The sequence below is a fragment of the Neomonachus schauinslandi genome, chromosome 11 (assembly GCF_002201575.2).
Source record: "Neomonachus schauinslandi chromosome 11, ASM220157v2, whole genome shotgun sequence".
NCBI classification, from domain to species: Eukaryota; Metazoa; Chordata; class Mammalia; order Carnivora; family Phocidae; genus Neomonachus; species Neomonachus schauinslandi.
Window position 1 is genome coordinate 56625748 of NC_058413.1, and position 12816 is coordinate 56638563.

General features: G+C 60.1%; 1 protein-coding gene across 3 annotated transcripts in view; it reads left to right on the forward strand.

Annotated features, from left to right (window-relative positions):
• Positions 1-12816, forward strand: part of MYO7A (myosin VIIA) — a 64572-nt gene that overhangs the window by 29144 nt on the left and 22612 nt on the right. For all 3 annotated transcript variants that reach the window (XM_021704595.1, XM_044919835.1, XM_044919836.1), the window contains exons 16-27: positions 445-537; positions 2453-2547; positions 3697-3781; positions 4328-4546; positions 4968-5075; positions 5913-6122; positions 6485-6688; positions 6935-7111; positions 7594-7683; positions 9132-9259; positions 11382-11508; positions 12227-12346. In XM_021704595.1, the coding sequence (XP_021560270.1) occupies positions 445-537; positions 2453-2547; positions 3697-3781; positions 4328-4546; positions 4968-5075; positions 5913-6122; positions 6485-6688; positions 6935-7111; positions 7594-7683; positions 9132-9259; positions 11382-11508; positions 12227-12346 (1656 nt within the window). The remainder of the gene's footprint in view (positions 1-444; positions 538-2452; positions 2548-3696; positions 3782-4327; positions 4547-4967; positions 5076-5912; positions 6123-6484; positions 6689-6934; positions 7112-7593; positions 7684-9131; positions 9260-11381; positions 11509-12226; positions 12347-12816) is intronic.

Here is a 12816-nt window from a genome sequence, read left to right on the forward strand (position 1 = left end):
TACAGGGCTGGAGACAGAGACGGCAGGAGGGACAGTCCCAGATCTGGCCTGAGCCGGGCCCTGGTTTTCTCATGGGGACCGTGTGCTGGGCTCGACCTTAGCTCGGCCACCTCCCGTATGGCTGGGAAAGTCGGGGAGGAGCCAACAGAGGGCTTCCAAGGGCTTGGATCGCCATGCTCCACTGGCATGGCCTTCACGCACGTGGTGTAGTGGACGAGACCAGGGCTGCCCGGCGGGGCCCGGGACGTCAGCCGTGGAGACGGTTTTGCAATCATCTGGCCCAGCTAAGGAGAAAACTGAGGGTCACAGAAGGCAGGACCCGGCCAGGGACACACAGCATGGCAGGGGCAGAGCTGGAGCCAGAGTCCTGCCCCTGGCCTTGGGAGGGACACTCAGGGGTCCTTCTCACGGGTGGGGCTGCCCATTCCCTTGTGCACCCCCTAGGACGACCTTCGGGGGACGTGCCAGCGCATGGCTGAGGCTGTGCTGGGCACCCACGATGACTGGCAGATTGGCAAAACCAAGATCTTCCTGAAGGTGAGCATAGCCTCTGTCTCTGGCGGCCTTGCGGATCTGTGACTTCCCTGTCACAGGGAGGACGGGGTCCTAGGGGCCTCTGCAGAGAAGCTGCAGCATCAGGTGGTCGGTGCTGGGCCTCTGTGGTCTTCCTGCCCTGCGGTCTGTGATAGGGAGGGGAGACTGGTTTTAAGAGCGTCTGTGGTCTGGGGTGTGAGGTCAGGACCCTGTGGTTGGTCATCTGCCCTGGGATTTTGGGCAGCTCATTGGCCCTTTCTGAGCCTTATTTTCCCATCTGTAAAATGGGAGGGAGAAGGGGTGGGAGGGCTCTTGAGTGTATCTTTAGGCCCCCTCCTGTGATTTCCGGCCGGGCAGGGTTCATCCGGGCTGTGGTAGGCCATATGCTGCCCCCTCCCTCTGTCCTCTACAGGGGCCTGTTCCCACCCTCCCTGAGCAGCACCTGGAGCTCCATGGGGCTGGACTTCAGGATGGGGCAGTTGGGGAGGGGGCAGGGCTGGGAGCAGGAAGCTGGGCCATGTGGTGTCTTGGCCTTGGAGTAGAGCTTGCTGGGAATTGGCTGTGGCCCTGGCAGCTGCAGCAGGGACAGTGTGAGCACCCGGCCTGCCTTTCTTCCCCATTTCCATTTCCGCTGTCCTGGGCAATGGGCAGGGCTCCTTCCTCTGGTGGGTGGGTGGGGCCCCGGCATTTGGGGATAACAGCTGCAGGAGGGAGGGAAGGGGGGAGCCAACCTGGAGCTGGAGGGAATCTGGGGTGGAGTCTAATTCTTCCCGGGCTGAGGGGCCATGGGCCAGTCCCTTCATCTCCCCAGGCCTTCATTTCCTTGTTAGGAACACATGTCCGCTATCCCCGGCCTGCTCAGATCGCTACTGCCATCTGCCAGGAGCGTTCTTTGTGCCAGGCCCAGGTGGGGCTTTTTATCCAGGATCTTGTTTAGTCCTCACAGCAGCCCTGGGATGTAGAACTGTCACGCCCATTTCAGAGGCTCAGAGAGGAGAAGCCAGTTGCCCAGGTGGCGCACTGACCTGGAGCGGAGAGCAGGGCCTCTAGTCTGTGTGGGGAAGGGAGGAAAGGCAGGCAGCAGGACGGTGTCCAGTGCCAGAGAGCTCTGAGGACCATCCTTGTCCCATCCTCACCTCCCTGTGCTCTCCAGAAATGTGCTGTCATTTTGAAAGCTCAGACATCTACTTCTCATTCATTCATTCAGACGGCCTTGGCTGAGCTGCCGCTCTGCTAGGCTCTGTCTACAGTGATGTGGTCTGGGATTAGCGGGTGGGGGTGGCTCCGCCTCCCCAGGGCAGGGCCCCTGTCTGCCTGGTTCACAGCAGCATCCCCCCCAGCACTTAGCACCATGTTGGCGCCTGTAGACATTCCATTCATCTCTGTTGACTGTATGATGAGGTTTTGTCTAACTGGAGGGAGAAGAAGAGAGGCCTAGAGAAGTCAGCAGGGCCTGGGTTCTGGAGGACCTGAGTACCAGGCGGGAGACCGGGCTTGACCAGGGGAGTCACTTTAAGGTCACCATCAGATTCATGTTGGGGGGGGTTCCTCCCCCTAAAGGAGGGCCGGAGCAGGAGTGACAGAGGCCAGGAGAGAAATGGCAGGGCCCAGGTCAAGGACCCATGTGACAGAGACATTGAGAAAAGTGGGGGCTTGGGCAGAGATGGCCATAGGGATGAAGCCGGTGTGTGAATGGTGGGCTCTCTGACCCCATCCAGTCAGATTAGACTCCTCCTATGCCATTTGTCCCACCCCGGCCTCTGGGAGACAGCCACAAGCCGGGTCTGTCCCCGTGGCCCTGGGAGGTACGGGGGACAAGGGAAGGAAGGAGGGCCCGTGTGAGGCAGCCTCAGCCCGGGACTGAGCTGGGGGCCCTGAGAGGAGGGTGGGGGTGCAGCTCAGGAGCTCTGCCCTCCAGGACCACCACGACATGCTGCTGGAGGTGGAGCGGGATAAGGCCATCACCGACAGAGTCATCCTCCTCCAGAAGGTCATCCGGGGGTTCAAAGACAGGTATGTGTCGGGACCAGCTCCCCCATCTCAGCCCTCATACAGATGTGTGTGTGTGTGCCGGGCTGGCCCCTGTCCCCGGCGTGAACGCTAGGACTAAATACATACACCCATGTGCAAGGAGCAAGTGCACGTGTGCATAGCATGCACGCATGATCGTGCAAACCCTGACGACCGTCTGCCCAGGGATACGGGACACGCCCCTCTGGACCGGCACGCACACGTGGCTACGTGAGGCACCCAGGTGGACACTCCCGTGTCTCGGATGCGAATCACAGAGCGTGTCCCGTATTCCACGTAAGGGGCACGTGTACAGCTCTAACGGTTCACAGTTGGGCAGGGCTGACTCTGGACTATGAGTTGGGCTCCACAAAACTCCACAACCTGCCCCTTTAGCAGTTCATCGGGTCGCTCCCTCCCTCTCTCCATCTACCGTCTGTCCATCCATCCTTCAGTTCATCTGCCCTTCCGTCAGTTCTTCTGTCCGTGCGTCCGCCCGCCCATCTGTCCATCCCCTCCCACAGCTCTCGCTCGCTCAGGCACACACAGGCACTGGCTCGCTGGCTCCCTCACACGTGACATACCCATCCTTCACTCCTCCACTGTTCACTTCTACATTCGGCAGACACCTGCTGTGGGAGGTGTGGTCTCTCTGTCCTCCGTCAGGTTGCAGGTGACTGTCCTGTATGAGCGGCCTCAGGTGTGTGGGGGGGTCAGCACTGTGCTCACTCAGAGTCCGGCAGAAGACATGGGCTCTAGCCCCAAACTCCTTGGGTCTTACTTTCCTCGTCTATAAAATGGGGAAGTTAGTAATAAGGGATGTTCACCATGTTCAAAAGTTCTAATCTTTATATTATTTCATTTACTTATTATTCATACATTTCTTCATTCAGTAAATACCTCTGAATGCCCACCTTAGTGGGCATATGTGACAAGCCTGTGAGGCAGGCAAGGCAGGTGTTACTGTACCCATTTTACAGACGAGGAAGCTGAGGCAGAGAAGTTGTGTGCCTTTGCCCAAGGTCACATAGCTGGGAGACGCAGAGCTGGGACTCAGCCCCGCTCTCCTGTCCAAGCCTCACCAGTCCCCTGGCTGCCTCTGGGCATGATTTCTCGGCTCTGAGATCCTCCTGAATCACGTTGCTCTTTCAGATCTCACTTCCTGAAGCTGAAGAACGCGGCCACACTGATCCAGAGGCACTGGCGGGGCCACAACTGCCGGAGGAACTATGAGCTGGTGAGCCTCCCCAGGGGCTGCTCCTTGCCCCGCCGGGCCTTTGAACCCGGCCCTGTTGCCATAGCAGCAGGGCGCCTATGCCCGAGGCCTGGTCGGCCTCCTGCCACTGCCCTCGCCAGGCCCCGCCGTTCCTCCAGCCCAAAGTCCAAGTCTGCTTCTTCCAAGTTTGGAATGTTTTGATGGGTTGGGAGCACCTGGGCCATTAGAGACTGTGGAGGGGGCTAGGAGTGGGTGTCACATGACCTCTGCCAAGTAACTGGGCTGCAACCTGGACTTAGGGCTGGGGAGGCAGACTGGAAGGAGACCAGCTCCTCGTCTGAGAATGGGGGCCCATTGGGGGGAGGTCCCTTCAAGGGATGCCAAGGCCAACTCCCTAGAAAACTTGTCCGAGAGGAAACAGAGCTTCGCTCTGGGGAGCCCTGGTCTGAAAGAAGACAGAGCTGTGTTTGGGGCGGTCCGAGTGGCGCCCCGTGCGGCGACAGTCCCATGGGCAGGGCCAGCCGGGAATGGGGGCGGCAGGCTCTGAGCCGCTTGGTGTCCCTGCAGATGCGGCTGGGCTTCTTGCGGCTGCAGGCCCTGCACCGCTCCCGGAAGCTGCACGAGCAGTACCGCCTGGCCCGCCGGCACATCATCGAGTTCCAGGCCCGCTGCCGCGCCTACCTGGTGCGCAAGGCCTTCCGCCACCGCCTCTGGGCCGTGCTCACGGTGCAGGCCTACGCCCGGGGCATGATCGCGCGCAGGGTGCACCGACGTCTCCGGGCCGAGGTAGGGCTTCGGAGCCCCAGGTGGGGCCCGTCCCCTGAGGGGTGCTGCTCCACCTCAGGCAGGCAGATCACCCCCACTTGTCGGCCAAGGCCTACAGAGGGGGTCTAGGACCCTGCCTCCTCTGGGGAATGCACAAAACTGGGATCACACCCCTTATTTCCATCCTCCCAGCCAAGGGCAGTGTCTGGGGCCCCAGTCACTCTTGTGGTGAATCTGGTTCGGCTTTGGGAATCAGCAATGCCCCCAACCTGCTGCGTGACCTGGAGAAGTTCTCAGATGCCGCAGTTTCCCTATCTGCCGAATCATTCGGCAGGGTCGCCCCCCCACCCCCCAGTCCCAGAGCTCGGGCGGGGTGGGGTGGGCCAGAGCTGACAGGAAGCACCGTGACGGCGCCCCCCCGGCTGGCTGCCCCTTCCCTCAGTACCTGCGGCGTCTGGAGGCGGAGAAGATGCGGCTGGCCGAGGAGGAGAAGCTCCGGAAGGAGATGAGCGCCAAGAAGGCCAAGGAGGAGGCCGAGCGCAAGCATCAGGTGAGCTGAGGGGCCCAGCCCCTCAGATGTCCACTCACTGGCTCAACGGCACTCGCGATCCGTTATCTGTCCATGCAGCCTGCCTTCCATCTGCATGTGCCTGGGCCTGGGCCGGGCCTGAGGACAAGGGGCTGTGGCTCTGGAGGAAGAGGGGCTGTGCCCTCGGGAACACTTTTCCTAGCTGGGAGAGAACACGTGGATAAAAAGCCCAAGCCGGGGTGAGAGCACCCAGCCCGGGAGCCCCCAGCCACATGGCTGCTGAGTGCTTGAAGTGGCGAGGGGCTCTAAGTATAGAATAGACACTAGATTTTGAAGACGGTAAAAAAAAAAGGAACATGAAATCTCTCAGTTCTATTTTAAATATAATAATTACATGTTGGCACAACATTTCGGAAATGTTGGGTTAAATAAAATATATTATTAAACTAGATTTCACCTATTTCTTTTCACTCTCTTAAACAAAGCCACCACATACATGGCTTGGACAGCACTGGTTCAGAGCCTCAACCCAACGGCTGTGGGATTTCTGGGTTGGTGTGGTCCCCTCCAGCAGGGGGGCGTGAGTTCCCAGCTAAGCCCGGAAGGGCGGTGGCATGCTCTGGGCTTGTCTGGAGGCTTCTCTGTGGCCGGGTTCTGGGCATCTGTCTGCATCGGACGGTGAGGGTGGGGTGGGGCGAGGCCGAGGATGGAGAAGCCCGAGGCTCAGTCCCTGCCAGCAGTTAGGAGGGCCGCGGTGGAGGTTGGGACTAAGGCCTGACTGCTGCAGGGGCTCTCCTGGGCTCCCCGAGGAGGGCTTGCTCCCTGAGGCTGTCCCCCCGTATCACGCCAACCTCCCAGGAGCGCCTGGCACAACTGGCTCGTGAGGACGCGGAGCGGGAGCTGAAGGAGAAGGAGGAGGCTCGGCGGAAGAAGGAGCTCCTGGAGCAGATGGAGAGGGCCCGCCACGAGCCCATCAACCACTCGGACATGGTGGACAAGATGTTTGGCTTTTTGGGCACTTCGGGCGGCCTGCCAGGCCGGGAGGGCCAAGCACCCAGTGGCTTTGAGGTATCAAACTGGGGACAGGGGTGGGGACAGGACGCAGTGTGATAGTTCTCCCTCCTTTTGTGCCTCTTTACATTAAGGTCCCCCTGGTCCCCTCTGAGCAAAGGGCAGCAGTGATGACGTGCGGCCCCTGCCCAGCTGTCAGCTAGCCGTGTGACCTTGGGCCAGTCACTGTCTCCCTCCAGGGCCATTCACAAACTTGCCTTCATTTGTGTATTGGGGACGTACCATGTGCCGGGCTGTTTGGGTCTTGAACAGGATGACACAGTTTGTGCAGGAAGAGCCGGCCCCGCAGGGACAGGCTGGGGGGCTTTGGCCCAAGTCTGCTCCCACGGCAGAGCAGGGAACCCCTCTGGCCTCCTCAGGACCTGGAGCGTGGGCGCAGGGAGATGGTGGAGGAGGACCTGGACGCAGCCCTTCCCTTGCCTGACGAGGACGAGGAGGACCTCTCCGAGTATAAATTCGCCAAGTTCGCCGCCACCTACTTCCAGGGCACGACCACGCACACGTACACCCGGCGGCCGCTCAAGCAGCCGCTGCTCTACCACGATGATGAGGGCGACCAGCTGGTGAGGGCTGCGTGGGGGCCCAGGGGGCAGGTCCCCGGGGGGAGCGGGGGCGGGACGAGGGCTGACTTCACCCTGGTGCCCCGCCTGGGCCCGGGCCATGTGGGCGCAGTCTGAAGGAGCGGCGGAGCACCCTGAGCCCGGTGGCCCTCCTGCGGCCCTCTCCGGCCCCCTCCCCAGACCCCCGGGGTTTTGAGAAGCTCAGCCCTGCACGGGCCTGTGCCCTCTGACGCGCAGCGCTGCCCCCAGGCGGCCCTGGCGGTCTGGATCACCATCCTGCGCTTCATGGGGGACCTCCCTGAGCCCAAGTACCACACGGCCATGAGTGACGGCAGTGAGAACATCCCCGTGATGACCAAGATTTACGAGACCCTCGGCAAGAAGACATACAAGAGGGAGCTGCAGACCCTGCAGGGCGAGGGTGAGGTGAGGCCCAGCTACCACGCACCCTGGTCCATCCGTGTCCCCCCCAGGCCCGTCGGAACGGCTGCCCGGCATCCCCAGCCTCAGGGGGCTCCCCAGAAGGAGCGTCCTAAAATCTGCCTCTGCCTCACCTCCCTGACCCCCACTCTCCTCTGTCTGCTTGTGGGAACAAGTGTGTGCGCACTTTGTAAACTGCAAAGTGCGGCTCAGGATCGGATGAGGCCTTTGCAGTCAGAGCCCGCCGCAGTGCTGACTCACTGGGAGGCACTGGGCAGCTTCCTACACTTTTCTGAGTCTCCATTTTCCCGGCCATCACCTGGCTGGTGCGGGGAAGTGGGGGACGAGAGGGTGGCAGCGTGTGGTATACCTCGTAAACGTTAGCGCGGAGGTGAGCCCACCCCCGAGCCGGAGCTCCGTTGTCTGTTGCCCTTATCATCATTACTTGCGGCCCCGTCGCTTGACCCTGACCCCTGTGTGTCCCGCAGGCCCAGCTACCGGAGGGGCCGAAGAAGCGCAGCATGAGGCACAAGCTGGTGCACCTGACCCTGAAGAAGAAGTCCAAACTGACAGAGGAGGTCAGAGCTGAGGAGACGCAGGCTGCCTGAGGAGACGCAGGCTGGGGCCAGGCTGAGCTCAGGGACCACAGGAGTGGGAACAAGAGCAGCAGCTGCCTGTTCCCAGGGGCTTGGGCTGGACTGTGTGGGGAGCCCCTGGGCAGACAGGGGTGTGTGGAAGGGGGCCGTGAGCTCAGGCTGGGGCTACATCCGGGAGGGCTTCCCAGAAGAGGGGACTGGAGAGCTGGAGAGGGCTGGAGTGGCACATGGTGAGAGGGAGGACATTTCCTGCCAGTGCAGGGACCCAGTGCGTTTGATCCAAGGACCTTTCAGATACTGCGAACTTTCTGGGGGTAAGAGTGCCCATGGGGCATTAACGCTACTCATTTGTTTGAACTCTCATTTAGTCACCTGGCCTTTCCTGAGCGCCATCCTGGCCCTGTGCTCTGGGATTGTGCAGGCTGGGAGGGCAACAGACACTAACCAAGGCATTTGCAGTGCAGGGGACTGGCTCCCTCATCCCCCTACATTCCCACACATCAGTCCCTCTGCCTAAAATTCCTCCTTCCTCTTTTCTGCCTGGGCGTCACCTCCTCCAGGAAGCCTGCCCAGACCCCTCTACAGTAGAGTCACGCTCCTCCTCAGGGTTTCCCCAGCCTGCTTTGCCTCTGCCATTGTCCTCTTCTCCATCTGAGGTTCAAATCCAGTCCTGCAGCCACGTGGCCCCAGATTTGAATCCCGGCTCTGCTGCTGGGTATCTGGGTATCCGAAGGGCTCAGTTTGGGGGGGGACATGCCCACTGGTGGGCTCCAGGGAGGATGGAGTGAGAGCACAGCTGTGGGTGCTCCATAGGGGTGAGGACCTCCTCCACCAGCCCCCCCCACCCGCAGGGGCACCCTCCTGCCGCTCACCCCTCTCACTCTGGGGCTCCGGGCAGGGTGCAGGCTGGCGCGGTGGGCTGTGTGGAGCCAGAGAGGAGAAACACGTCTGTCAGAGCCCAGGCCTGGAGCTGTTCACATAGGGGCCAGGGTGCCAGGGATTGGTGAGGGTGACTGGGTGGTTGGATCCAGGGTGTATTCTGGGTGTCAGAGTTGTGTGTGGAGTTGTGGCCCACCCTGGAGAGATAGGGGTCCCACCAGGAGTCAGAGGAATAGGTCCCTGTCCTGGCTGAAAGGGCTTCCCTGGGGGAGGGTGGGGAGGGCAGTTAGGGAGCCTACAGAGGAGCCTTGTCCCTAGTAGGTGGCACCGGGCCAGTGCTGCCCAGCTGTCTGCGCGTCATCGATCCGACGTCAGTTCTGCACAGGGTGGGGGTGGGACAGGGCTGGGGCCATGACCGTGGTGCGGAGCCAGCCCTTCTGGCCACTCTTAGGATCTGCTCTCCAGGGGAGTGGGCAGACTCACACATGTGGCAGGGCCCCCCCTCACTTTTCCCTGCCCGGGCCAAGCCTTGTCCCCTCTCTCTGGCCCAGGTGACCAAGAGGCTACATGACGGGGAGTCTACCGTGCAGGGCAATAGCATGCTGGAGGACCGGCCCACATCCAACCTGGAGAAGCTGCACTTCGTCATCGGCAATGGCATCCTGCGGCCGGCGCTCCGGTCAGTAGCTGCGGAGCTGCCGGCTCGGGAGGCACCCAGCGTTTCTCAGGGTGTGGCCCTGAAGGGCTTTTGGTGGCACGAGTTGTGACTTTGTCACCTTGGCGATGGATGAGGCCAAACAGGCCTGGGTTTAGCTCCGCTGCTAGTCATGTGACCTTGATAGAACTATTTCATCTCGGTGAGCCTCAGTTCCTTCATCTGTAAAGAGGGAATAATCACAGCGCCTACCTCATAGGCTTGTGGGCACATCGATCTCTGGAGAGCGTGTAAGACAGGACCCGCATGGTAGGCACGGTTGTTCTCATTATCAAATGCATCTCCTGCCGTAGGCCCATTCCTGTCAGCTCCGTCCTGTGGACAGGGTTCGTGCAGGTAGCGTGCCTGGGAAACCTGCAAGTGCCTCCTTTGTTCAGGTCTCTGGGGTGTTGGGGAGGAGATGGGATGATCTAAGAGTCACCAGGAGCAATAAAGGAATCAGCTCAGCTAGGTCAGAGGGAAGACAGATAGGACTTTTCTGAGGACTCTGTCAGCACAAGATGGTCAGTTAGGAGAGCTGAGCCCGTGAATCTGTGCATACTGGCTGAGAGGACAGCAGGATGGGGCAGGGGCAGGGGGTTGAGCCCATTTTACTGATGGAGAAACTGAGGTCCAGGGAGAGGAAGAGACTTGCCCCAGGGCCCTAGCCTCCCAGACCTCCTGCCTTCCAGTCAGGCCCCCTTTCATTGCTGCTAGAGGCCTCAGCGGAGATGGTCAGGCACCCAGGGCCACCTGCCTCCAGGAAGAAAAGGTAGCTGCCCAAGGTGTGTGGAAGGGGCGAGAATTTGCCTCCCAGTTCCCTCACCATCAGACCTAAAGTTGTCAGTCCTGGAGAACAGAGTGCCGGGAGCCCTGGGCTGAGAGTCAGAAGGCTGGGTGTTGAGTCTCTGAGGGACCGTGGCTAATCCCTCCCTTCCCTTGGCCTTAGCTCCCAGATATAGGTGAGAAAGCTTTTACTGGTCTGTGACGAGATGGGAAAAATATAAGGTTGTTTCTAAAGCTAAACTGATTTGTTGAAAGAACTGTTCTTTGTTCTGAGATTTTACCCTTTCTACTTTTTGGATACTAAAATTATGTTCATTTTATGCAATGATTGTGATACAGATGGTGGGCAGATTGTGTACAATATGTTTTAAATGACCTTGTTTGTCATGATAAAAAGTGAGCAACCTCATAATTAATTTTGCCGTTGCACTGGCCCCTGAACCCTGAGGATGGTGGCGCGACTGGGTCAGATAATCGCTCCTTCCTGCCCAGGCCTGCCCTTCGGAGAGGGAAGCGTGGCCGTGAGTGCCCCCTGGTGGTCACTTCATCATCGACGCCCTGTCCTTGGCCCTGAACGGGCAGGCAGGCAGTGGCTTCACTGGGCAGCTAGCCTTTATAGAGGATTTACTGTGCCAGGGGCTTTCTAAGCCTTTTCTCATTTTTCTTCACAAAAAGCCTGTAAGGAAGGTTTTATCTTTCCCTTTAAAATAGAAACAAAACAAAATAAAACTACCTTCACTGCTTTGATCTGATTACAAAAGTAATACATGGCCACTTAAGCACTGTATTCAAACATTATGGAAAAATCGCGAGTGAAAGTTGAAGCCCCACCTCTTCCATCTCTCAGACCAACTCCTCAGACGTGTTTGCTGTTTCTGCTCTTCCAGTTGCCATCAGTAGAAGTTGTAGCTGCTGTCCCGACTGGGGGCTGGGCTTGGAGAGGTGAACTCACCTGCCCAGGCTGCCCAGCTGGTGAGGGACAGGGTAGGGGCAGCCTGTGCTTCCCCTCGAAGTGATCACTAGCAGCCATGGCCGCTGTGCCCCAGAGCAGGAGGCGCACCCCTCTCTGGATTCTGGGGACCTGGCTATGGAGCTGGATTGGACAGGAGCACGCTTCGTGCCTGACGCACCTGCCTCCAAAGCCAGACCCCCTTCAGTGGCTGCACAGCCTTCCCAGGCCAGCCCCATGCCGCTGCCTCCTGGGTGGTCTGGGGCAAGCCGGAGAGGACAGCATGCTGTGTGTCCCACCTGTGGCCGGGAGGCAGGAGGAGCCGGGCTTATCCTGAGGCCATCTCCCCTCCTTGCTTCTCCGCCTGCCTAGGGATGAGATCTACTGCCAGATCAGCAAGCAGCTGACTCACAACCCCTCCAAGAGCAGCTATGCCCGGGGCTGGATCCTCGTGTCTCTCTGCGTGGGCTGCTTCGCCCCCTCCGAGAAGTTCGTTAAGGTAGGGAGGCGCTTGGCCTCCTGGGGCGGGAAGGGCATCAGAGAAGAGAGCCAGAGGAGGAGGCGCAGCGGGGCTTGGCGAGGAGGCCCTGCCTGGGCCCTCTCCTCTCAGGCCCTCTCCTCCCACCGCCTTGTCCTGGCCCTGCCCCGGGCTCCCAGCCCTTGGCTCTGTTTTCCCTTCAGCCGCTTTCTTTTTATGAGGACGCTGAATTTGACAGCAGCTGCTCCTGGACCCTCCACTTATGGTCTTGGAGCAGGCACTGTGGTTGATCTCAGGCCACTTTCTTGACTGCAACTCAGTGCCAGGCCCTGGGCGCTGGGGACACAGAGGCAGAGCGGGTCACAGCAGCACCAACCCCACTGGTCGGCGCCGTGAGGAGGAGAGTGCTCTCCCAGCCGGGAGGAGTCAGGGAGGTGGGCCTAGTGATTAGGCTAGGTGTAGAGAGGGGGAACGGTATGTGGGGGGAGGCAGGAGGCACGGCTGAGACCGGACAGGGTGAGAATGTGGTGGTCTTGATGCCAGCCTGAGGCACATGGACTTGATCCCAAGGGCAGCAGGGCTGAGCCCCTGAAGCAGTGGAGGGATGTGGATGACCGGGCCTCGAGCAGGTCCCGAGTGTGGGTGGAAGGGTTGGAAGTAGGAGACCTGGTGAGGCCGCTGTCATGGTCTCGGGGTGGGGGGAGGCTTGGAGGCCTCTCAGCCGGCCCTCTGTCTGCAGTACCTGCGCAACTTCATCCACGGGGGACCGCCTGGCTACGCTCCGTACTGTGAGGAGCGGCTTAGGAGGACCTTCGTCAATGGGACACGGACACAGCCGCCCAGCTGGTTGGAGCTGCAGGTGTGGCTCCTGGCCCCACCCAGGCACGCAAGTGCACGTGTGTGCGTGTGTGTGTGTGTGTGCGTGTGTGTGTGTCTAGTGCGCTCCAGTGCCCCAGAAACATTCCCCACTTTAGGATTCTATGGTTCTTTAAGTTCTGGAATCCCAGGCTTCTTGGAACAGGAAAGCGCCCAGTGGACTCCCATCTGTTTTTTAGTCCAAGTGACTTGGGCAAGGGGTTCCCTCTGCGTCTGAATAGCTTCATCTGTAACATGGCAGTGATGACACTCACTTCACGAGGTCTTGTGATGGTTGCATGATGTGAGGGCAGAAGCCCCTGGCATGTGGCAGTGCCCAGCCTCCCAGCCCCAATGCCCGGGCTCAGGGACCTTAAAGGTGCTGTCAGGGTGGGGAGCACCACAGGGCTCCCTGGGCACCTGTGACCAGCCACAGGCGATGTCCTGGTGGGATGCTGGGGTCCAAGGCTCTGG